Source organism: Daphnia magna, linkage group LG2, assembly GCF_020631705.1.
Source record: "Daphnia magna isolate NIES linkage group LG2, ASM2063170v1.1, whole genome shotgun sequence".
NCBI classification, from domain to species: domain Eukaryota; kingdom Metazoa; phylum Arthropoda; class Branchiopoda; order Diplostraca; family Daphniidae; genus Daphnia; species Daphnia magna.
Window position 1 is genome coordinate 17,885,900 of NC_059183.1, and position 25,172 is coordinate 17,911,071.

Here is a 25,172-nt window from a genome sequence, read left to right on the forward strand (position 1 = left end):
AGAGGGCGCATTAACTGTCTGCTTACGAGCCACCTGGTGGTAATTCAACACTAAATAAATTAAGTTTTCTAAATCTTCCTTGTCGTAGTCTATGACAAGGAAGCTACGAAATTTTGTAATTTATTTAGTTTGTGCCATTTAAATCTAAATATCAAAATTTTACCACAATCTCTGGTGGTTCGTCTAGCAAGCGCTATTCGAGTTTGACAAAATTTTAGGTTAGTTTTGTTTAATGAAAATTAAAAGAATAAGCTAAAGCATCTAAACATATTAGTATACTTCTGTAAATCAATTTCTAATTTCCAAATTCCATACCGTGGAGCGGTGAGAGGAATACATAGGCGCGGATAGATAGTTGTAAAATAAAATAGAAAATAGAAGATATAAAAAGTTTTGAACAATAAAAGAGCTTTCTGGTTTTTGATAAAGCTTTGGAAAGCTTTGATACAGCATGTCACCATCTGTACCATTGTCTTGGTTTAAAATGTTTGGAAAAATTATTTTTTTAATTCAGTCGATGATATTTCATGTTTTTCAATATAAAGTGACTAAAGCAAAGATGTTCCCTTGTTTCAACTTCGTAAACGTAGTGAAACTGCGAATGTGAATTGTGATTATGAAAGGAACATGGAAAAGTTAAAAACTTGAAAGAATAGCGGGGATCGGTGTCCGTCAATCGGGGTAGGCATTTCGGGGCAGCGTATTACCCGGATTACAGCCGATCAGGGCTAACCGCTAATTAGAGGAAATGCTTAGATTTACGAATTAAAAGGAAAACTTGGTAAATTTATCGCTTTGCTTTATGAGGAAAGCAACGTGGCTTTCTCGAAATAAAATTTAGGGTAGAGGTAGCATAAACCAGAAGCCCTGACGTAGTAGATGACAATAATTACTCTTACTGATAATACCTGATAAGTAATTACTGATTTGAAGACACTTGACTCAGGTAAATTGTTGCTGATTCTCTAGCTTTTATTCAGACTCTGACACAACTTATAATAGCGTCTGCTCTACCTTGTTGAACAATTGCGAAGAAAGAACATTAACCGAGATCGGCCACCAAGAAGACGCTGAACACAGCACCCCTGGCGGCCTTACACATACTATAAATCAAAAATAGTGGGCTTGCGAACTAGTCGGCCCGACCTAGTTAATTGTCCGTCAGGTGGCGGGTCGTGATCCGCAACATCCTCCCCACCGGAATCGCGAGTCCTCCTCGGCGATTCCTTTTTCTTCTTGCGGGGGGGTTTCTTCTTAGGCGCGGATGCACCTCCTTCTTCTTGGCCAGCCTCGGCTTCTCTAGATCCGTCTACGGAAACATTGACGGGCGGATCCACGTCATGTTGAATTTCCAATGGATAAATGGTTTGGAGACCTCGTGTTGTTTCCTTTTCTGAACGAAGACGTAACTTTACAGCTTGTATCTTGCCGTCATAGCCGGGAATCAATTCCGTTATAATGGCCGTAGGCCATGAAACACGCTTGATATTTGGCTCCTTTAGCAGGACGATTTCGCCAACGCGGGGGATTCTAGTACCCTTTCCCTTGCGACAATGGAATCTTTTTAAGTCGGACAAGTAAGATTCTTGCCATAGCCTCCACCAAGTTAGAGCGTGTTCGCTACGTTGCTTATCTAAGTCGATCAGCTCGTTGCGGCTCATTGTGGTCAGCTCGGAAGTCTCCGTCGTGGCGCCAGGCTGTCTTCCAGTCAAAAGTCTTTGTGGAGATAGCACTTCATACGCTTGTGCGTCTCCGGAAACATATGTGAGAGGTCGTGAGTTCACGATTGCTTCAATTTCCACCAGGATGGTGTGAAGTTGATCGTAGCTCACCTTCATTTTCCCTAATACCTTGCGTAACGGCTCCTTTACCGAACGCACCATTCTCTCCCAAAACCCGCCCCACCAGGGTGCCAAGCTCGGAGAGAATTTCCACTCAATTCCCTTACTTGATAGCCAATTTGCTAAAGTAGGGTCTTCTGTTACAAGTTTAGCGGCGCATGTGAATGTTGATGCGTTATCGCTATAGATTGTCTTACAATCTTCTCTTCTGGACATCATTCTGCGTAGAGCGAGCATGAACGTTTTCGTGGTAAGGTCTGTCACGAGCTCAAGATGTACAGCTCTTGTGACGGCACAAGTGAATAAACACGCGTGCACCTTTTTTCACCAATTCGAGTTTTCTCGACATCGTTCCCTTCCTTGTCTTTCTCAATCAAAAGGACCTCTTCCAAAACGTACATCGGCCCGAAATAATCAATTCCAATGATTTCGAATGGCTGTGCCTTCTTGGTACGATCCAAAGGCATGGAAGCGGCTTCTTCGTCGAAAGGGCGCGATTGAGCTCGTTGGCATTTTCCACAATGCTTGATGACACTCTTGATGCGTTGTCGAGCACGAATAATCCAGAACCGATTACGGAGATAGGTTAATGTTGATTGAACACCGGTGTGTTTCCGTTTGACATGATGATGGTGGATCAGCAAGTCGACTATTCTCTCATTTGCAGGGAGAAGTATCGGCGGTTCAATAAGTAGATCTCTTAAGGCTGGACCTACTCTACCTGTCACTCGTATCAGTTGTTGTTTTTCGTCCCAAATTGGTCGTAATGTGTCGAGATCGCGTAGCAGTTTCTTGTTGGATTTTCCTTCTTTAAGGGATCCATAAATTTCTGGGAACGCTTTCTGTTGAATAGTCCTTAGAATGAAGTTCTCGGCGGTGCTGATTTCGCAGACAGAGAGGCAACGAATTTCTGCTACTCCGACTGTTTCTATTGCCTTACCGGGCGGTAACTTCTTCATGAGTCTGTACATCCAGGCTATTGTTCTCAGTAATCGCAGATAACTGCTTACTCTCAAAACCAGTGAATCCAACCAATCTGGCATGTTGAAAACTGCTAGAATTTGCATTCTCTGTTTGGATTTCGTTTCGACTTCCATTAATTGTAGGTCATCCGAAGTTGGGTTGTCTTGCTGAGGCCATTCAGACGATTCTTGTTTCAGCCAGGAGGGACCTCCCCACCAGGAAAAAGCCTCTGTCAACTTCTTGACGGAGCAACTTCGAGATGCGAAATCCGCTGGGTTGTCTTTTCCAGGACAGTGTTTCCAGTGTTCTGGTTTGAATCTCTTCTGAATTGTCTCTACTCTATTCCATACGAATAGTTTCCATCGCCCTGGATCTCCTTTGATCCAACCTAACGCTGCCATAGAGTCAGTCCATAGTGTCACTTCCCACTTCACTTTGTCAATTGCGTTTACGATTCGTTCAGCTAAGACACTGCCGAGTTCGGCGCTAAGCAGTTCTAGCCTTGGTAGTGAAACTTCGTTTTTCGGGAGTGGTGCTGCCCTAGTTTTACAGCAAACAAGTCGGATGAATCCAGGATTTCTTGACTTGGCGTATGCTACAGCTCCGTACGCTTTTGTTGAAGCGTCGCAGAATACATGTAATTCTTGAATTACATCTGTCTGTGCTGTTGAGATCATGCGAGGTATTTGGATTCTGTCTATACCTTTCAAATCTTCCACTATAGCTCTGAATCGACTCTCCGTTTGTGAATTCACATTGTCATCCCATCCGATTTTTTCTTGCCACAATTCCTGGAAGAGTAGCTTGAACTGTAGTGTTATGGGTCCAATGAATCCAAGGGGGTCGAAAAGCTTGGTCGAGATTTTAGCAAACGATCTTTTTGTTAGCACTTTTACTTTTGCGGCTGCATCTACGATTACGTCAGACTTGAAATAGAAGCAATCTGTGCTGGTATTCCACCTCACTCCTAGTACCTTTTGTGGGTCTAAATTAAGACACGAGTACGAATCGGATGAGTCGTCTGTCAAATTGCTCTGTTGTAGATACTCTCGCAGCTGCGGGTCGTTTGTTACCCATTTTCTCAATTCCATCTTTGCCTCTGAAAAAGTTTGAGTACCGTACCGATTACGGTCTTTGCTGCTTCTAATGTAGGCGCATTTGACAAGTAGTCGTCTACATATAGATGCCGTAACATTTGGCGACTGCTTACTGCTAGTTCGCCTTTGTATGACTCGAGGTGTTTCTTTAGGACGGTCCTGAGCACTGCCGGGCTACATGTTAGCCCAAATGGTAGTCTATTCCATTTGTAGGTCTGCAGCGTTCCTGGGACGTTTTCGTCTTCTAAAAGGAACCTTAACGCTTCCGCGTCCTCGTTTAGCAATTTTACCATTAAAAATGCTTGTCGGATATCAGCTGTCCAGGCAATTGGATTTAGCCTAAACGTCAGGATAACATCAAGAATGTCAGGATTCAGATTGGGTCCTTCTTCGAGACAGTCGTTGGCGCTGAATCCTGTTTTCGGCTTCGCAGAACCATTGAAAACAGGTCTCACTTTGCTGGTGATTTTGTCTTTACGGACAACTGGGTGATGGGGTAGAATCGTGTAGATACCCTTAAAATTGGTGTCTGCTTTAGAGATGAATCTAAGTTCTTTCAGTTTTCTGAACTCAGCTTCGTATGAAGTCTTCATCTCGTTATCCTTCTCCATCCTTTTCATCAGCGCCCTTGCCTGACCTTCTGCCATGGCGTCATTCTTGCTGAGGTATTTTTTGTTCCCGTTCCATGGGAGCGGTGCGACATAATGTCCATCTTCGTCTTGTTTGATGGAGTCTGTATAAGATTTCCAGCGATCCGAAAGTGGCACATTTTCTAGTGGATCTAGACTTTCTAATTTCCACCACTTCGCAAAATCAATTTCATCGTTTCTGTTCGAATTCGGGCCTTGCATTGGGTATTGTGGTGTTCCTTCTTTTGCCTTTAGGAGGAAGCCGATCGCCGTAGTGGTGGAAATCGCAACTGTCTCATCCTGCCCAAGTAGTAACCAACCCAATTTGCTTTCGATGGCTCTAATTCCAGTCTTCGAAACGATCTGTTTTGAGCCTAGTACCTTCCAGACTTGATTGGCTCCAATCAAAATGTCTATTTGGCAAGGTCCTGCTGTCCCGCTCAAAATTCTATCATCAGCCAACTTGTAACCTTGGTTCCAGAGTTCACTGACGAATTCGGTCTTTGTCGATCCAGCAACCTTTCCTATTTCGGGTTGCTCAATCGCCTCTAAATCAATTGATTCGGCATCCGGAATTATCCCGCGTAGTCGTAACTTTCTTACACTTCGTTCCTTTTCTGGGTGTAGATGACCCACTGCCTGAAGTTTCAATTTGATTTTTCCCACTTCCTGAAGTCCTAGAGTTTGAGCGAGTTCGCTTCGGATCAGTGTTGCATTTGATCCTTGATCAATGTACGCTATAGCTTTGTGCCAACCGTTTGGCCCTTCCACTATAACAGTTGCTGTTTGGACGTACACGCCACCGAATAGGCGTGCTTCTATTGAGAGTGGAGCGTCATCTGCTGCCTTTAACATTGGGGACGCTGCTACCGTAGCTGTCACTGTTTTCGCCCGAACTGTCTGATTACAGATGGCTGTATGGTGACCCTTGCCACATTTGGCGCAATTGCTTGTCTTCCAACAGGCTCTCACTTGGTGACTCTGTCCGAGGCACCTCCAACACCTTTTCTCCTTCCGAACTTGCTCTAGTTTCTTCTCTATTGCGACTTCGCATTTGTACGTGGGGTGTTTGTCTTTGCAGAACAAACATGGTCTTTTTATTGTTGTTGAGGTCTTCTCTTTTCGATCTTTCGGATGTATTGTTGCAGTTCCTGTCACTGCTAATTCCGCTGCCGTTGGTGTGGATGCAAATGTAACTCGATTTGCTTTTTCAGTAGCCTCTTGCTTAGGTTTTTTCTTCTCGTTCTTTTCACTCGAGAACGCATATTCCCAATCTTCTGCTACACTGTCGATGAAGGTAAAGAGATCTTTTAACGTTTTACGGGATCTTCTTGTTTCCCCATGCCATCTTGAAACTAATTCAAGAGGTAGTTTTCTTGTAATTATCTCTGAAATTGCTTCATTTTGTGCAGAATTCTTTTCCAAGTCGCCAAGATTCAAGGCGTGACCCATTGCTCTGTCGTGCAACTTCCTCATTGCCTTGTAGTCTTCTACTCGATCTACCCTAGGCAATTCCGTAATTGCGATGTAGTGGTCTGCTCTTGCTGATCTCGGCCTGTTGTATTTCCCATTTAAAATGTCGATTGCCTTGGTGTAATTTTCTTCTGTTAAGTCCAGGTATGATATTGCACCAGCAGCGTCTTCGCTCATGTGCATCTTCAATCTGCTGAATTTTTCGATGGGTCGTAGTGATGGATTTTCGTGGATAAGTGTTCGAAAAATCGCCCACCAATCTCTCCATTTGTTTGAATCCCCTTCAAATTTGGCTAATTCAATTCTTGGTAGCAGATGAGCAATGCTCATGAAGTTTTGCTGTTGTTGCAGTGCAACTGTATTGGTTGCTTGTACACCTGTTGCTTGCGCAACGTTTCCTGTTGTTGTCGGAGTTGTCTCCTCTTCCTCCGAATTTTCCGAATGTTCAGAGGGTTCTCTTTCCGAAGGTGCAGTTGGCCTTCTTCTTTTCCAATCGATAACCATTGTATGATGACGGTCTACAAACTCTTCGTGTTTGTCGACATATCTTGCTTGCATCTCGGCGTCTAGTTGGGGTATGACATCTCTATAATGCTTAAGAAGCCTTAGCGCTCTGTCATCAGCTAGTTCGTAAGCTGTTTCTGCTGCTTCCAACAAATTGTCTCTGCAAGCTTCATCATAACTTTTCAAATTCTTGTGTAATTCCCTTTCCAATGTCTCTATTGTTAAGAGCGTTAAAGTCTGCGCCTGTTGCTTTTTGTTTGCGGTCGCCATTGTTTGGAATTACACTGATTTCAGTAATCTACGAATTTGAGAATCGATCTTGAGGAAAAGGAAATTAAAGTTGTTCAAGGCAGTATTTTAAATTCTGAGAAAGCAACAAGAAAATATGCTTGTTGAAAACCAGTCTATTGACGTATTCGTCGAGTTACAAAAAATTTGTTTGTTACCACTAGATGGCTAAGATCTTAGTTTAACATAACACGAAGGGAATTTAAAACAAAAAATGAAGCCTCTTCTTGAGCGAATTCGCTGAGGTTTTTCAAAATTCTCGTTCGTTGATGGACAAGATGAATTCCTCAGATGTGGTCGAACCGCTTTCTTCACTCTCTCCTTTCACTGTCTCCTCTACTTCACTTTCTTCTTGAATGATAGTCTCAGAATCGTTTGTTCTGATCGAAAAATTGGTCTCCACTTCAGTGATGTCTTCAGTTTCTTCTGCACCGACTTCTTGTTCAATAACCTCAGCCTCTCTTCTTCTTTCGTTTTCGAGAAGGCTGCGAACGACCACGTTCCTGGTTGCTAGAGATGTTGACTGCTCTGCAACGGTAGATTGACCACGCGACCTCGGATGGCTTCTAGGTCCTTGGTACCCGTAAAACCTTGCAATCGGAGTGCTTCCGTAGTCTGGTTCACGTGGTGTTGGGTGCTGGAGCACAGCTGGCAAGGGAATCTCTGGATGAATTTGTTCTCTTGGCGTTGGCTCACGAGTCGGTAATCCTCTCAGGAAGTTTAGGTATCTTCTATAGTCAGCATTCACTCTGATGTTGGTGATGGCAACAGCTTCGTCACGGGGAAGATACTTGATGGCAATGCTATAGAAACCTTCTTCGTAGGCACCTAGTTTTGCATCAATTGTTACACCGTGGGGCAATGGCCTGTATTCAGGTTCTACAGGTTCGGTGAGACTTGGGCCAAATTCACCAAATTTGATGCGAGCATGATATGCCCCAAGTCTTCTGATTCTGTTGAGATACTGTTTGCAGAAGGATTAACACACTAACTTAGAACTATCTTGTAACTTAGATTACATTGATACGCTGAGATACTTCATGACTAATTGGAGTTCTTCTCAGGTACATCCCTGGAGTGGCTGAATTCAGCTTTTAGACTAACTTCTTTCAAAAAGGGAGTGATAGTTAGGACGACAATACTTAAATAAGTGTAAATTATCAAGTATATTAAAACTAATGCTTACGCAAGGTGCTCAACACTCTTTCTTTGACACGACTGTAGCGTGGCTTGACCTATTAGCAGTGTTACTTAATCGAGTTGTACAGAATTCTGTTTAAAAACTAGTTAGTTTCGAAGGACCATTGACAATAATTACTCTTACTGATAATACCTGATAAGTAATTACTGATTTGAAGACACTTGACTCAGGTAAATTGTTGCTGATTCTCTAGCTTTTATTCAGACTCTGACACAACTTATAATAGCGTCTGCTCTACCTTGTTGAACAATTGCGAAGAAAGAACATTAACCGAGATCGGCCACCAAGAAGACGCTGAACACAGCACCCCTGGCGGCCTTACACATACTATAAATCAAAAATAGTGGGCTTGCGAACTAGTCGGCCCGACCTAGTTAATTGTCCGTCAGGTGGCGGGTCGTGATCCGCAACAGTAGAGACTCTGCCTCTACTAACATACTCATTAGCAGTGACCTCGAACACATTACAGTGCCGGTCCAGTTATAGAACCGCCTAGCTATGGAACCGGCTCGGTTTTCGAACCGATTTTTCTTTGCCGTGTTTCAGCGCCACCGTTGGCCGTATTATGAACTATATCGATTTTCTATGACGGGAATGAATGGGTTTTGCCTTTTAAAACATGCAAAAAAATATTACTGTAATGGGTTTTATCTTTTTAGGCAATGTTGTACATCGGTTCAATGACCCAACTAATAATAATAGGCGTTATAGTTATTCATACCAAATACAATAATAATAGGCTGTAAAGTTATTCATACCAAATACAATAGAATACAATAGCTTCCTTTATTCATTCTTATCTTCTAGCACCTTGTTCCATTCCAGTCCTTCTACCAACTCTAATTTCTTTTTCCTTCTGGTGTGACAGTTCTTCTAGTTCATCAAACCACTTCCTCTGTGGATGGTCCCCCACCAATGAAGATACACTAGTATCTCACCATTCATAGCCATAGACTATATTACACATATATTAAAAACCTTTTTAAGTTAGTCATAGCAGCGGTTCGAACACGGGACTCTAGATCCATAGCGAACAGCATTACCACTCTGCTATGTGCCCTTACCCCTTACATTCAAAGACCGTCAAAGTTTGAGGGATGAAAGAACCGACGATAGGTGACACTAAGATCGGGTTCAGTTATAGAACCGCGCACAGGCCGGTTCTATAACTGGACCGGCACTGTAATAACATTGGACAGTTAAATTCAGAAAATCAAAAATTCGATCCGGCTTTCCAGCTCAGTAGTTCACTCACCTGCACGATGCTCACTGGTGTAGATGTGGATCCTGTGTGGATCTCTTTGGGTGCTGTATTGCTTCGCACATAGATTAGAATATCTTTCATCTTTTCGGTGCGGGGCGAGGACCCCGATAACAGCCCATCCGGGCTTTGAAAATGTGGAAAATGTTATATTAATTCGATGCGACAACGTCGCTTTTTACTTATTGTTACTTCTGCTTGTTTAGAATTGTAGTGGTTGTTGTCGTTAAGACGTTTCGGAACCTATTTATTTGTTCCTTTGCAATATTTTTCTGTCAGTAAGTTCAGAGCGTTAAAACATTCGAAATATGGATCCCGCATTACTGCGAGAACGCGAGGCTTTTAAGAAGAGAGCTCTTGCCACACCAGTGTAAGTACATAAAAATGGGAAAACTGTATTATCTCAGGATGGTCACCCAACTGTGCTTGTGCTTTTTAGGGTTGAAAATAAAAAGAAAAAAGAATCGACAGAGGATGAAACAAAAAAGAAAACAAAACCACCACCAAAATCCACTGCTGTGGCACCCCGGATAGATGCTACAAAGTAAGTCTAGAAATTCTTGTGTTTCATGTGTAGAAATCTTGTGACTATCATTAATTTCATATCGTTCAGCTACAAGCATATGTCAGGGAGCTCCCAATATAAATTTGGTGTACTAGCCAAAATTGTGAAGCACTTAAAAACATTACACCAGGATGGGGCTGACCATGCATTAACTTTAGAAGACATCCTTGATGAAACTAATCAACTTGATGTTGGCATGAAAATTTCACAGGTAATGTATTTATGGTAAGCTAGCTGTAAAAGTCATACATGTAATTCATGTATTCTTTTTAAAAATAGTGGTTGCGAACCGAAGCTTTGGCTAGCAATCCAAAGATTGAGGTGACCTCTGATGGCAGGTACATGTTCAAGCCACCTTACAGAATAAGGGATCGCAAAGGGTCTCCTGAAGCTCTTAAGACAAACCGATTTAAAAGGCTTTGGAGGTATTCTTCTGGATGACATTCAAGAATCCTTACCCAACCACGAAAAGATTTTGAAAGTATGTTGTGTCACTTCTACTTCAATCTTGTAGTGCTTGTGAAAAAAACAAACTATTAATACTGGGGCTCTTTTCAGATACTTGACAAAGATATCGTCTACATCACCAGGCCCATTGATAAGAAGAAAATATTGTTTTATAACGATAAGACAGCCCATATGCCCATCGATGATGAATTTCAAAAGCTTTGGCGATCTGTCGCTGTTGACGGAATCGACGACAATAAAATCGAGGAATATTTGGAGAAGCAAGGCATTCGCTCTATGCAAGATACCAGCCTGAAAGTCATGCCTTCCAAACTGAAACGGAAAGCTGCACCTAAGAAACGAACTTTTAAGAAACCACGTGATAATGAACATCTTAAAGAGATTTTAGAAGAATATGAATAATCGTGAAGTCATTTCATACCCGCATTAGTATGATGACATTTTAAATTTGTATTTTACAAGAAAACGCAAAATCGATGATTTGAAGTAAAACAAAAAATATAACACCTAAATAACAATCGTGTTTCTAGAACCTTTAAAATAAAAACACGACGAAAACGCTTGCCATAAGCTCAAGCTCTGCTACAATTCATTTCATACACGAAAGCGAGGGACCACATCTGAACAAAGATTTTTGAACCCCGTATTTTGCTGTACAGTCACGTATTCGTACTCTACTCCCAGTCAATTAATTTCTAGTACGAAGAGTCATGACGTCATTTCAATTTACAACAAGAGTACTATCAGCTGTTTAACGTAGCGTATCGGTTATACGTGACAATGGTGAATAAAAATAAACTAGGGAAAACCTTAGGGAATGGATTTAAGTTTGAAATCATTACAATTACGTTCTCATGCAATTATTTTTTTTGTGGCCGTAATAGTTTCCTTTTTCTACTGAAATGGAATACCCATATCGCTTGAACCTGGTAAGCATTCTAGCCCATATTCTCTGCATTCTAGAATGCAGTTACTGTGTTTGAAGAATAGGATCTACTTTCCAATAATGATTGATCGTTTTCTTAATTTAATAAATTTTTAAAATGCAGTTTTGAAGAAACGTCCGACGAAGGCACTATTAGAAAATACATAATTTTTGCTGGAGTTTTGCTCTATTTAATTCACCTTCTTTCGGCAAACTTTGTGGATATCTTGTTGTCCGCCAATAGCTCATAGTCTTACAATCCATCTGCGTGATTATTCCTTAACTAAGTTGCTTTCCATATAGGATGATGCATTCGTCCAGGGTTCTCTCAGTTTCTCGGGTTTTCTTGGTTAGAATACACACACAATAGAATCGAGAAATTACAAAAGTCAATAAAATCCGTTTCGATTCAGTATCTAGTTTACATACTAACCATTTAACGTGATATCTCTTCTTTGTTGTTTATTTGTTTAGTTAACTGAACGGCAGTTGTTTGACGTTCGACTATATACCAACCCCAGCTGCCATCGGTGGAATGTATACACCGTATCTTACATAATTACGCGCCATATCTTAATATTAGGCATTAGGCCTGAACTCTCCATGATGAAAGAACGAATTCTACAACACACATCACCGCATTCTTTCATAACATCGAACTTAAGTTGGACGGCATAAAAATGGATTCTTTTTTTAGTATGGTTTGCTTCAACTATGTTAAAAAGCGACTCACTGCGTCTGAAAGAGCGTGTGTATACACGCTGACGTCAAAGTGAGGGCGAACGAGGGAGCAATTCGTTTGACGAGGTCGACATGCCTAGGACAAGATCCACCTGGGTATATTAGGCTGGCCAAACCCATTCCAACAAGAGCTGTCAGTTTGCCTTTTGTGTATATCTAAGTGTGCGTACATGTGGGAGAAAGAGGAAAGAGTCGGCGAGATATAGAGCTAGCGGGAAACGAGTGGAAGACCGGGAACAAAGAAAGAGTTAAAAAAAAAACAACAAAAGGGGAAAAAAAAAAGAAAGAAAAAATGCGAACCATCGGGCAGCGGTAGAAGAAAACATTTGAGAAACAAGAACGAGCAAAAGAGAAGACTATTTGGTTGTATATTTGTTCTTATCGCTGGTGCTTTCTTGGTGGCCTGTCGTGTACACTATAAGCTACTGAAGCATAGTTCCCACACCCGTATTTTTACCGCTGGTAGTGTGTACGCTAAACGTAATTTTTTAAGTATTGTATTGTATCAATAACAATTCAGTTCGAGATTTGTCTCCCTTAATCAATTGAAGTCCCACATTTATAAGTATAACCTAACTTGTTTGGTGTGTATATGAACCGGACTTCTCGGTCATCAATTAAAACGAAACTGATGTACAGCAATCCGCGTACTCGTCCGATGTATTTTGATAATCCTTTCGATTTTTCATTCATATAGCCTTATGTGGACCATACGTTTTGTTGTCTAGCATCCAACTTTTTCCCAGCCAATGCGGAGCAGGCTATACACACGGATCGATGAGCGCCAACTAGATTTCAAGAAAATGAAAACATTTATCTTTCCGGTATAGTGAATTTGGTCTGAGGCGACGAAGCGAGAGACAGTGTTGCATATATAACTTTAAATTCACTTAATGGTAGCTGGTTTATAATTTACAGTTCACGCAGCAGCCCAAAAGTCTCTAGATTATTACTCGCTTCCCAATGCCACAGCCTCAAAATCTCTATATCCCCCTGTCGCACGTAATGTAGGAGACTGATGATGAGGCATGAAAAGCATCGCCCGAGAGATATATAGCGACGGCTACGCTTAAGAACGCATCAACGCAACGGCTAATTTATGTACTGTTGGGGCATCTGTTGATCTCTTGGCAAGGCATGCGAGTTGGTAGCCCATATATACATGCTATAGACGTTGGCCGAGTATCGCACACAACACTTATATATATTTTCCAGCCGATGAGTTCTTTAGCTCATGAGTGTCACCCATATTGCGTTAATATATGCGAACCAACCGATGGTATTAACTGCTACGTTTTCATGCGGTTATAAGTCGCTTCATCCATAATTTGCATACAACCCGACGGCGGGGCGACGTCACTGCCGATTGACAAGTGATTGACAAATTCCACTATCTGCGGCCGCCCAGCGTATTATGCGCACAAAAAAACACTCACCTCCCTTCTTTAGTATAATTCCGCGTTCAGCCTATACATTATAAGCTCATATGCATAACGAATGAATAGAAACATAATGAGTTAGTTTCATCTTTGGTTTTTTTTTTCTCGGGCTTTTTCATAATTAAGGATCGGAAGCTTCTTACGGAATGGTGACTCTGTGCTTGGTTCCAATCGATATCACAGCTATTAAATGTTGGACGATTACTTGCTTGTATGCAAGCCACATAGTGATACACTATGTCTTTATATCGAAAAAAAAAAAAAGAAATAAGAAAAAGATATGTTTTTCAAAAGAAAATGTTAAAAACGAAAACCATTAGTTCGGAGAGCTAGACACTTCACAAGTCAGCCAAATGGGAAGAAGAACGATTGATTGAATTCAGAGAAACGTGACAATATAAAACGTGTTACAAATCTATATAGAATCACATACACAGCTGCACGCAGTATAAATATATCCATGTGTTGGGATTTGTATATACACGACGGAGCCATCATCCGCGTTGCAGCAAATCAATGGGGGCGGATATAGACTGGCGGATGAGATTTTTTTCTTGCCCTTCTCTTGAATACATTAAAAAAGACAGCGCAGCAGCACTCTTGTTCACTGCTGTATTATATTTGTGTTTAGATAGCTTACCGGGAATGGGAAAGGAGTGATAGAGCTCTTTTCTCTCAGATAATCTGTCTGAGCAAGCGGCAGCTATGTGGCTCTCCCCCCATTTATGCATCACGTCTCAATACATTTTCCTATCTATATATAGCATATATATATAGATGGAGATATTTTGTTGGCCACGATATACAGCATATGTCTTTCACGTTTTTTTTTTTTCATATAGAAATAAATAGAGATGTAACTATACACACGCCGTATACATTCACATCTGAAAAAAAAGGCTGATGCGTCTATAGCTTCGAATGAATGCGGTCCGAAAAAGAAAAAACGGATGTTGATTTTTCCGTCTCTAAATCGTAGCGTATTGTGTGGTGGTTTCTCCTGTTGCAACAGCAGGGGCGGCCACGCACAACATACAGAGATGGTCAAGTGTTTCTTTACGGGGCACGACAACTATATAGAACCTATTGATGGGCGTGATGAATCTCAAACTGAATGCAGCAGAAAATGCCCAACCCGAAGTTGAATTGCCATCCTTTTTTTTATTTATTCCAGTGAGAGAGAGGCATCAGCTCTCCATCTTCAGCATTTATAGAATATATAAGCTGAAGTAGAAGAATAATATTAAGCACTATACCACCGACCGACCGACAAAATCAACAGAACGAGGCATCTAAGCAATAGATAGTTATGTCCTTATTGTCAACCTTTATCTATAGCCCCTTTTTTTCCCTCTTCTCCTCTTGTTCCCTCTTTGCAGTCTCTTCTCTCTACGCTCGGCTGAAATAACAACGAGAAAATAGAAGCGGCGGCGGTCGTGAAGGCGGCGGCTTTCCGATGAGGCTGATGGGCCTGGCAATATATTTATAAGAGGCGCTGGGGTTAGGTTTAGAGTTATATATCCACTATATTCTACACACACAACAGCATAAGTATAGTATACATATATATCGGCGAGGCGATGAGCTTGCTACACACGACACACACACACAGAGGGGGGTGTTGTTATTAGAAAGGATGCGGAATAGGATTGAGGATGAGAGGGACTTCCTGACCCGCTTCTTTGAGTGCTGCTGCTTCAAGAGGAGCCAAAAAAAAGGGAGGAGAAAACGTGTGTTGGATGAAAAGAGAAGCGACTCGAGAAAATCCCATCGCTTCTACCACATTTCAAATTCTTGTGTGGATGATGGCAAAGAAAGAGGGGGGGGGGGGTAGCCGTAGTGGTGGGAGTATATAGACGACGGATTGGCCTTTGGCTGCAATACACTTCCTTTTCCACTCGGTCGTCCGCGGCTATAAGCTCCTCTTGTTGTATTCAATGCCTGGGCTGTGTTGAAGAGGCCACTCTAGATAAGGTCGTGATGATGAATTTCGTCTCTCCCTCCCTTCTCTTTTTATTTCGCCCATCCTCCGTGCTCCGTCCGCATCGTGTCGACGGCGTCGCCATTCTCGATCAAGAGCGGATGACATGGCGGACTGGGAAATGAAACTGGGCGGAGCCTTCCGCTCTCCACGTCTCTCTATTGGTGTTCAATGAGACGGGGGAGAACCAATCGTCTAGCAGATATCCAACGAGGTAGGAGGAGAGTCAAGAACTGACAGTCACGTCCCAGCGTTAGCAAGGCAACACAGCCGCTTGCTCGAATGTTGTGCTGGCCGCTTGTAGCCTACCAGTGGCAGTCTTGTTGATCTTAGAGCTTGAACCGGCCGGAGAGAGAAGAGTCTCTTCGTTTCTGCACGAACCGACTGTCTCTCTCTAACTTTCTGATCCATCAGAGTACCTTGCCCTTCTCGAGTGTGTGTACGAAATAAACAATTTCAAATTCCGCCGCGTGAAAAAATTCATGCTGATCGAATGCAGGTTTTTTTTAATTTTGTGTGTGTGCCAAATATTGGTAGTGTTGTTTTCCTCGTCATGTCTCCGACTGGATACTGAAAAAAAAAAGAAATAAACAAAAAACAAAACTGTTTCTCATATGTCGCATTTTATGGGACCGGAGTGTAGTGGTAACTGATCAACGACTGAAACGATTTCCACACTAGGCCTATCATTTTCACGCCTAACTGAAGAAAACAAAGTTTGAAGTTTTTCTTTAATCATATAGGCCTCAATCGCAGTGTATGATATCGAGTGAACTGTCATCATCACCGCGATGCTGTCGTCTGCATCTTCAGTGGGCGCCAGCGCGGGTTCTTCTTCAACGTCCAATACGTCATCATCGACCAATATGCAACATCATCACTCGTTCTTCGATCACCATCAAAACCATCATCATCATCACGCCTACTATCGGCATCATCACGCAGCGGCGGCAGCTGCAGCGGCCGCCGCCGCTGCCGCCGTGGTCGCCGTTGGAGTCCAGCAACAATCCAGCGGGAATGCAAGCAGCACGGCCAACAATTCGTCAGCTCATCAGACTCCATCGGCATGCCAATCGCCGGCTTTATCGACATCCGCTGGTTCCACGGCAGCCAATCCAGCGGCCACTGGGTACGTGACAGGTATCAACGGAAGCGCGGGATACGATTACGCGGCGGCCATGAGCCGATACAATCCGTACGCGGCCAGCTCGGCGGCTTACATCGGCAACACATCAGGTTCGGGATCAGCTGGTATGAACGGTAGCACTTCAGTGATGTCTCATCATTCAGGCGTGGTCGGGGTCAAAGACATGGTGAAACCGCCGTATTCTTACATCGCCTTGATCGCCATGGCCATTCAGAGCGCGGCGCCTGAGAAGAAGATCACCTTGAACGGTATCTATCAGTTCATCATGGATCGTTTCCCTTACTACAGGGAAAACAAGCAAGGCTGGCAGAACTCGATCCGCCACAATTTGTCGCTCAACGAGTGCTTCGTCAAAGTGCCGCGCGACGACAAGAAACCGGGCAAAGGATCGTATTGGACGCTCGATCCGGACTCGTACAACATGTTCGACAATGGATCCTACCTGAGACGAAGACGTCGTTTCAAGAAGAAAGACGTCCTCCGAGAGAAGGACGTTTCCGGAGAAGGTGGCCCAGCTATGGCGACGTCTTCTTCATCTTCGTCGTCCTCTTCGGCTGGTAAAAAACAACAACAGTTGCAACAACAACAACAGCATTCAATGCAGCAGAGTCAGCATCATCAACAGCAATTGGATCATCACCAGCATTACGGACAACACCACCACCAGCAGCAACAACAACAACAACAACACCAACAGATGATGGATATGGAAACGAAGCCTCTGCTGATGGACGTGGCGGCTGACTTGCGTTTGCATCATCATCATCATCCTGCATCGTCACCGTATTCGTACAATCCAATCTCGAGTATGATCCACTCACAGTTGTACGCGGCAGCTCAGGCGGCCCAGCAGGCGGCCCAGCAAGCTGCCAATAGTGGCGGAGGTAGTGCCGTTATTTCCATGTCGCCGGAACTGGTCGGCCGGAAATTGAAATGCGAACCGGATGACGAGTCAGAAGAAATGGAAGATGGCGGCCGTGGGGCGGTAGATATGGCGACGATGGCGATGGATCATCACTCGGTCCACCATCACGCCAAATACGCCAACGCGATGATGGAAACGACGGCCGTCGATTACGGAGTGAAGCATCACGCGGGAATCGGCGCTGCCAAGATGTTTGGATCCTACGAACAATCGGGCCACGGATGCTCTTCTATGGGATCAGCTGAGATCAACTCGTCGGTGAATAACGCCTTTACTGTCGAGAGTCTCATGCAATTGCAACAGCAACAACAGCAACAGCAACATCAAGACCAGCAACAACAGCAGCAAAATCATCATTACGTCAATCATTTGCATCACCACCATTCACATCACCATCCGGCGGCGGCTGTTGTGGCCAGTCTTGGCCTCCCTTATCCGGCAGCCGCAGCGGCTGCTGCTCTGTACGGACAGCAGCAACAACAACAGCAGAACGTCACTCATTACGGACATTCTTCATCGTCGTCATCCATGTCTTCGTCATCTTCCATGTCGTCGTCTTCATCGTCGCCCTACGCGGCCAATCAACACCCGCAGAACAACAATTCAGCGCATCCGCAGGAGGAAATAAACAACGCGGCCGAATCGGGAACAACAGCGGCTGCATTAGCTACTGGGCTCAACCACCACCATCATCAATTGTCTGCAGGATCACCTCCATCATGTCTGGCCGATTATTCACCGTCGCCGGCGTCTTCGGCGTCGTCGCGTTCACTTGGTAGCAACCCGGGCAGTTGGTACTCGCCAACACCTACAGCTCCGCCTCCTCCGCCGCCTCTCCCCGTTCCGCCGACGGCTTCGTCAGCCCAGCAACAGCACATGACGAACACGACGTCTCCGACGCTACCGGACGCCTCGCCCAGTTTGCCAGCCGAGTCGAGCAGCCCGTACTCGATCCAGGGCAACGGCAGAGATTCGGTAGTTTATCCGACGGTCGATAACAGAAATCCGCCGGTTAGCGCGTCTTGTGCGAGCACAGCTTCCTCCGCTTCGTCGTCTGCTGCGTCCTCTTCTAGCGCGACGCGACCCTCTGTGGCCGTCGGCGGCCATCTGCTCTCCGTCGCTCACTGCCTGCAGCAACAGCAGCGTCAGGCCTCTTCGTCTGGCAACAACAGCAGGAATAGCGGCCCAGCGGCACATCACCACCCGTCGTCCTCCATTCATCCGTCATCTCCTTTAATTCCTTCGGCCGCAGTCTCAGCAGCGGCAACAGTCTTGTCGTCAACGTCGTCGCCGTCGTCTTCGTTGTCGTCTTCGGCCGCTGTGGCTGCAGCCGCTGCAGCCGCCGCATCGTCGTCCATATCCAGCCTCAGTTTGATGACGTCTGCCATGTTTCGCGCTGGAAATCACCATCCTTTCAGCCTCTACCATCACTCGTCCGATTGTCATAAATACTAAATGTTTTTTTTTTGTGCAAAATTCACGGGGGTTCATCATCGATTCAATTGTTTATTCGGAATAGGAATTCATGATGGGCTTTGTCGGTTGCCCTTGCGCCAAGTATAGCGATCCTGGAGCAAATTTCTTTTATTCTCGAACTGAATACGACACGGCCGATATCCCCCCCATATAATTATATACCCATACGTTAAATGTGAAAACTCTAAATACGTAAAAAAAAAGAAAAAAAAAATGATGTTGACCGATGCTGTTCTTTTGCTTGGTAAACAATTAGTGATGGATGGGTCAATGTCTAGCCTGATTTTACATGGTTGTGGTTGTGTGTGTGTGTATTTTTTTTTTTGTTACGTGTGTTCTTTTCTTGATTTTTTAAACATTCGGTTCTCAATCATTTTACTTGGCGTTCTATATCTTCATGTTTTGTTTTGTTTTTTCTTTCTCCGGCCCATCCCAATTTCATCCCTGACCGAATCTCGTAACTCCTTATGTATATTTAGCAATTACATTAGAATCATGTATTAGCCGCTGCGTTGTTCTCAAATATACTCACTACATAGCTGTACAGACACAGGCTGATGACCTACTAATGAACGTGCTATTCAATTATTGCTACATGGATATCGTCGATATATCCGAATCAAACGTCGTCTGGCGTCGGTTTTACATAACGGACGTCTACAGCGATCTGAGATCGACTGATGGGCCATGCAGATGCTATTTTTAATTGTTACGTGTAACAAATGTGAATGCACCAACTATAATTCAACATCCACGTGCCAAGAATTTTGGATGTGTTTGTTTACAGAATGAAGGTAAAATTATGACATCAGTGAAAAATGCTAGTTTCAATATTTTGATGACGCGTTCATCCCTTTTCTCATGATTTTTGATAGTTTAGAAGGCGAACAGAGCGTGTATATTTAATTTCACGGTTCATCGGTATGCGCGGCATCATTACATTTCTTTGTTTCGGCTATTTTCGGAGCCTTGTCGTGGATATCGTCCTGAATTCAACCCCGTAATCCCGTTTGATATAATTACGCTGTATTCGTATTTAATCTAAAAAGTATCAGTTATCCTGATTATCAACCGTCTATTTCGTGAAATGGAAGCATTAAAAAACAAATGGCATGTTTACCTGTTACTGTATACAATATTTTTGGCTTCACGTGGAGGTGGCTGTAGATATAACTTGTATAGCCAATGATATTACGTACAACGCATATTGTGCCGCATGTTTGTTACGATTGTAAACAATGAAAGTCCCAGCAAATGGCCCGAGTTATAAACACGCTTTGCTATACTCTCTAGGGCGGAGCATTTTTGAACGCCATGAATTCCTGTAATTTTTCGATTACGCTTGTCATATCGGTCTCGATGGTTAATCACCCTCATGTACGATGAGGTAAAAATTGTACCTTTTTTAAAAAATTGTATTTTAGAATCAAACATAAAGCATGCTGAATGCCGATCGTCCTTTTCGATCATTCGATTTTCTGATGTCTGTTTGAAGCTTTTCGATTATTGCAACTGGATATGTTAATCGAAAATTGATGTCTATTTGTTTGCTGTTGCTCTCGTGATGGGTTTCATCAATACAACTATTTATTTGCACCAATTTTCTACGTAAAATCGTCTCGCAGAGCAAATGGCACGTTCCAGTTTTGCCAATCAATGTTCAATGGGTCGGTGGTTTCATCTTCGTTCCAATTCACTTTTGTTCTGCAGGATCCCATAGTGTTCAACAACTGCGTTTATTCTTCTCGAGTCCGTTGCTGTGGCCTCTTTTTTTTTTCCCCCTTTTCTCTTCCGAGTCCAAAAAATAGAATCATCGTTCAACAGCTTGAGACACTCTTTGCTTGCTGCTGGCCCTTTTTTTTTTAGGTTTTTTTCTTTCTTCCGTTTCCCATATCCTGCCGTTGCAGTACACCAACAGCCATCTCCATAGCTCCGTCCGACCATTTCTACCCCGCATCACGATGAGTTTGGGAAGCCAGTTCTAAATCGGTTGTTTACATGTCGACGATCTTTTCTACTCTCTTTTCCGACCTCTCTACGCGCTGCTACGCGGCTTCTCTCGACTCTACTATGCTCGTCTCATTCTCACTTCTCTATTCTATTTTCCTCTTCCTCCTATAGTTTTTGTTTGGACTTGGCTATCAGGGAGGTCTCGTATATAGCATTCTGTTTCGTCTCTTTCCTACATATTCTATTAGCCTTCCTTGTTTTTTTTTTTCTTCCGCCATTTTTTTTTTTTTTTAACTCCAATGTTTTAAACCAAAGTCGCCCGATCTGCCCGAGTGACCGAACGACGGCGTCAGCTGGGTGTTGTTGGCTATATATCCTCGCAATATGCGAATGCCAGTCTCTTTCTGCAACTGGCTATATAGTTTATATGGGCTTGTATAAATATACACACTTTATTTACTAAAACTTCCTTCGAAGTTTTTGCCTCACACAAAAAAAAAAAATTGATGCGCTCTCGGTGGACTCGTGAGCGATTGAGACTTTGAATTTCCTAGTTTATTAGACATTTTTACGGTCTGCCGGATTTTTCATCAGACATGATGACAGGACATTTCGATTTCAAAATGCTCTAAAAAAAACGAAAGCGTATCGGATCAGAGAGAACAAAGTCTAGGCCTAATAATGTTGCGTATAGGCCGTCTGTCCGGCCCTCTCCCAGATGGTGACGCTATTGCATCGTTTACAAACAAAAAATCCCCGTTGGTTGAATAGGACAGTGACTATATAGAGCTCACACGACCTGTGTGTTTCAATGTCTTTGAATGTATACACGTCCGCTGTTTGCTTAGCCATAGGACTGCAACCAACACGGCAAACAACGCGAAGGTCTCATTCGACGTGGAAGAGATTCTTTTGCACGCATCGCAATGCGCAATGATTCTTTTACCAGCCGTCACTGGTGGGCCGTATAGAGGATGAAAGCCCTAAACGTCTCGCGGAGGAGATGTAGCCCGTAGTCGGAACAGAAACACAACAACAGCGTAGACATTCGATAGTTTTACAACTGTGTTGACCATTTGGAAGCAGCTATTAGCAGCACGCATACAAAGAAATGGGCAGGGAAAAATAGGGGGGAGCAGAAAAATGTCGGCCTGATCAGAAAATGTAGGCCGCCATTTACATTATATAGTATAGAGCAGAAATATGTCTAGGCCCACTGAGTGTCGCAATGTGTTTACAATGTCTAGTTTGCAGTGGTATTTTGTTGTTCTTCTCTGAACTAGCCTCCTGGTGATTGTTTTGAAATAACAAACCATCCATGTGTTTTATTGCGGTCTACGTGTTAGTTTCAGCTTCTTATATATACGTATACCATGAATAATTGTGCGGGTATAGCTTTTTGTAGTACGGAACAAAGTCAGTTGTGGTGATTATGTTTTATTTCTAAAATATGGCTGGCTAACAGTTATAATTCTGTGGCTGGCGGATGCTTTTGTTCGGTGACATCCAAAGTTGTGAAAACATGTCTGCAAATAGATCCATCAAAACTTTAGACTAACATTTATTAAGGCAACACGCTGTCCAACTATTAACCTATTCCTGTTAATTACCAAGGGTTAATCCATAATCATTACGGATAACGCACATTTTTCATGATGGCTTACATTGACATAACAAAAAACTAATGAAAGAGTTCACTCGTTTCACAATGTTGGGCCTCTTCTGTTATATACGACAGGCTGTAAATGCCAATACGTCACACGTGGATTGCGTTAACTGCCGTTTACATTTGTCATGATGTTTTCCTCTTTAAACGTAATCTACTGCCGTAACTCGTTATGAAAGAAAAAAAATTCTTTTTCACGCAGGTCAGAAGGATATAAACAAAAGAAGAAGCAGAAAGATTGTAATCTGTAGTTGCTTGTAGGCTCCAACTGTGAGTGTTTTAACTGCCCATCTCATATATTATTGCAAGCTCACATCCAATCGTCACTTTGTTCCAATCATTTATTTGTAAAGGGCAGGTTTTAGTGACAGCTTCATTTTGTTTATTTATAACTTTTTAAGTGTTATTCTACCTGTGGCGTCCTTTGCTCCTAAGCGCCACTGTTTGTGGCTTTAATCACGTGAATCGTTTCCTTTCCTTATTAAAACGTATGCAATTGTTACGTCAAAATGTTTGCCCTTTTTGAAGGTTTTGGCCCATCAGTTCGACTCGACGTGAATTTTTTCTTAAATGATTTTCAGTCAAGTAGAGGCCTATTTACCGACCGATGAATGTATAGGCCTCTGCAGCAGGCTATCAGATAAACACAACGAGCTATCCTATATGTCTTGTGTATATATACGCACAAGGCTAAGGCGAGGCTTGACCAGTATAGCCTACACTATTGACATTTTACTTTAGAGTCTCTATAAAACCTACAAGCTTGTTGTCTTGTATATCCATATAGGCCTATATATAGCAAGCCTTTGTGTATAGCACATTGAGCTTTTTAAACTTACGCCAACACGTATAGCTTACGGACACTTTAGTAAACTCGTCGGGGCTATTCTCATACCTACGACCACTTTTTCGTTCAGCATCATCAAGAATATTGACTTGCGTTGTGTAACAAGCGTACCCTCTTATGTACACCCCAACGCACTTGGGCAAACACAAGACTTTTCATGGGGTCACGGCCTCTGTCAATCTCACTGCAAACAGAGGCCTTATAGGCCTACATATAGTTACAACATGTACCTGCTGGATTGTTTAATACATTTTATCGATAATATGGAAAATGGAAGGAATCGATGTTGCGTAACTTGTGGTTTAAGAAACGCTGTATAACACGTAATCCGACTTCAACTGTTGATGAAAGCGAAAATGCAGTGAGGTCTTTATCTTCTAAGATCTCGGGAATAAGGGTTGTCATCGTTTGAGAGTGCGAAGAGCAGCTCAAACCATTCATGTATATATAAATGTATATAATGATGAGCCTTGCCTGGTAGACTGTCTTGACATTGACGAGCGCGGCCACCGGGTGCTGTATAGCCTATAGAGAAGTGGATGTGGGGGAATATGGCAGTTCGAACGAAGAGCTCTAAAAAAGCGAGTCATCATCATCGCAGTTTATTAATAGTATCGAGAAAAAGAGCAGAAACGAAGACGACCGAGGGCGACGACTAGGGTCTATGTGAAGTCGTCTGTGCGTCTGAAGGGAAGAGCTGCTCTCCTTCTGCCCAACTTCTTGGTGATGGCAGCAGCAGCCATGAGACAGCCTCCATATGGTGCTGAAGTTGGTGCATCAGCAGTCCAGCCAGAGAAGCGTCTAACAGCACCAGCAGGGGGAGAAGGGGTTGCTTCAGCCATGAACTGGCCTTCCCTATAGTTTCTCTTGATATATACACAGAGAAGGAAAAAAGAAAAAAAGGAAGGAAAAGAGAGACAGACGGACATGGAAGAGAGGCTATATAGAAGGATCGTTAAGCATCAGCAGTAAAACGGTCGACCATTTGTCGCGCGTCGCGCGGCGCAAAGAAAAAGTATAGAGTATATATGAAATAAGTCAAGCAAAACAAAAGGGAAACAAGAAAAACAAAATATGTGGCAGTTAAAAAGAAAAAAGGAAGAAGAAAAAATGTTTTCAAGAGGCAGAAATGGTGGGAAAATAATTGCAGAGCCGCTATAGTGTGTATTATAGCTTTCTATACTTTGTAATTGATCGACTTACGATGCTGCAGAGAGCAATAATGCAATTTAAGAACAATGACTCAATTCTTGTTTTGGAGCTTGCGTATAGCGAGAGAGCTACTCTAGGCCTACACAATTTGATAAATTAATGCGGACGTGATGGTTTGATACTGGGCTGGCAACATGATATCGAACCCTGTAAACCGGATAGACGTTTTAAGAAATGCAATAAGAAACTCTTGTTTTGAAATCGAAAGAACTCTCCAGCACATAGCGATCAACAGTATCCGAATACATAAAAAGGGTAACAAGATAAAAAGGAACAAGGTGCTAGGCCTATGGGAAATTTGAATCATCCTCTAATGTGAAGATTCATAATCAAATTAAAATTTTCCTCACTGCGCAATTTTTTCTTTGTTATATTGCTGGCGTCGTTTGCTGTCACGCATTGATTGAGATCAAACGATCCATAAATGTCGACCCGTTTTGTTTTTCTTTTCTTTCGAAGACATGAAACAAGAACACCACGCCTTTTCTTTTCTCGCCTCAAAACTCTTGATATTAATAGCCGTGTGTGTGTATACAATATTATATATAGGCCATATAAGTATGTGTGTACGTG

The 25,172-nt window shown here is 42.9% G+C and overlaps 3 protein-coding genes across 3 annotated transcripts; 2 read left to right on the top strand and 1 right to left on the bottom strand.

The window, feature by feature from the left end:
• Window positions 1–712: 712 nt before the first annotated feature.
• Window positions 713–1,838, bottom strand: LOC123469940. The gene is made up of 2 exons (XM_045169297.1): window positions 1,199–1,838; window positions 713–735 (listed from the first exon to the last, which is right to left on the bottom strand). The coding sequence occupies exons 1-2, from the start codon at window positions 1,836–1,838 to the stop codon at window positions 713–715; spliced, it is 663 nt and encodes a 220-aa protein (XP_045025232.1).
• Window positions 1,839–9,443: 7,605 nt separating this feature from the next.
• Window positions 9,444–10,798, top strand: LOC123469945 (general transcription factor IIE subunit 2-like). The gene is given in 6 exon segments (XM_045169302.1): window positions 9,444–9,627; window positions 9,697–9,801; window positions 9,871–10,033; window positions 10,102–10,197; window positions 10,199–10,303; window positions 10,381–10,798. Coding segments are annotated over 6 exon segments (843 nt in total). The 5' UTR covers window positions 9,444–9,565; the 3' UTR covers window positions 10,693–10,798.
• Window positions 10,799–15,639: 4,841 nt separating this feature from the next.
• Window positions 15,640–19,493, top strand: LOC116915792 (dendritic arbor reduction protein 1). Its single transcript, XM_032920921.2, has one exon. The coding sequence runs from the start codon at window positions 16,168–16,170 to the stop codon at window positions 18,901–18,903; it is 2,736 nt and encodes a 911-aa protein (XP_032776812.2). The 5' UTR covers window positions 15,640–16,167; the 3' UTR covers window positions 18,904–19,493.
• The last annotated feature ends 5,679 nt before the right edge of the window (window positions 19,494–25,172 follow it).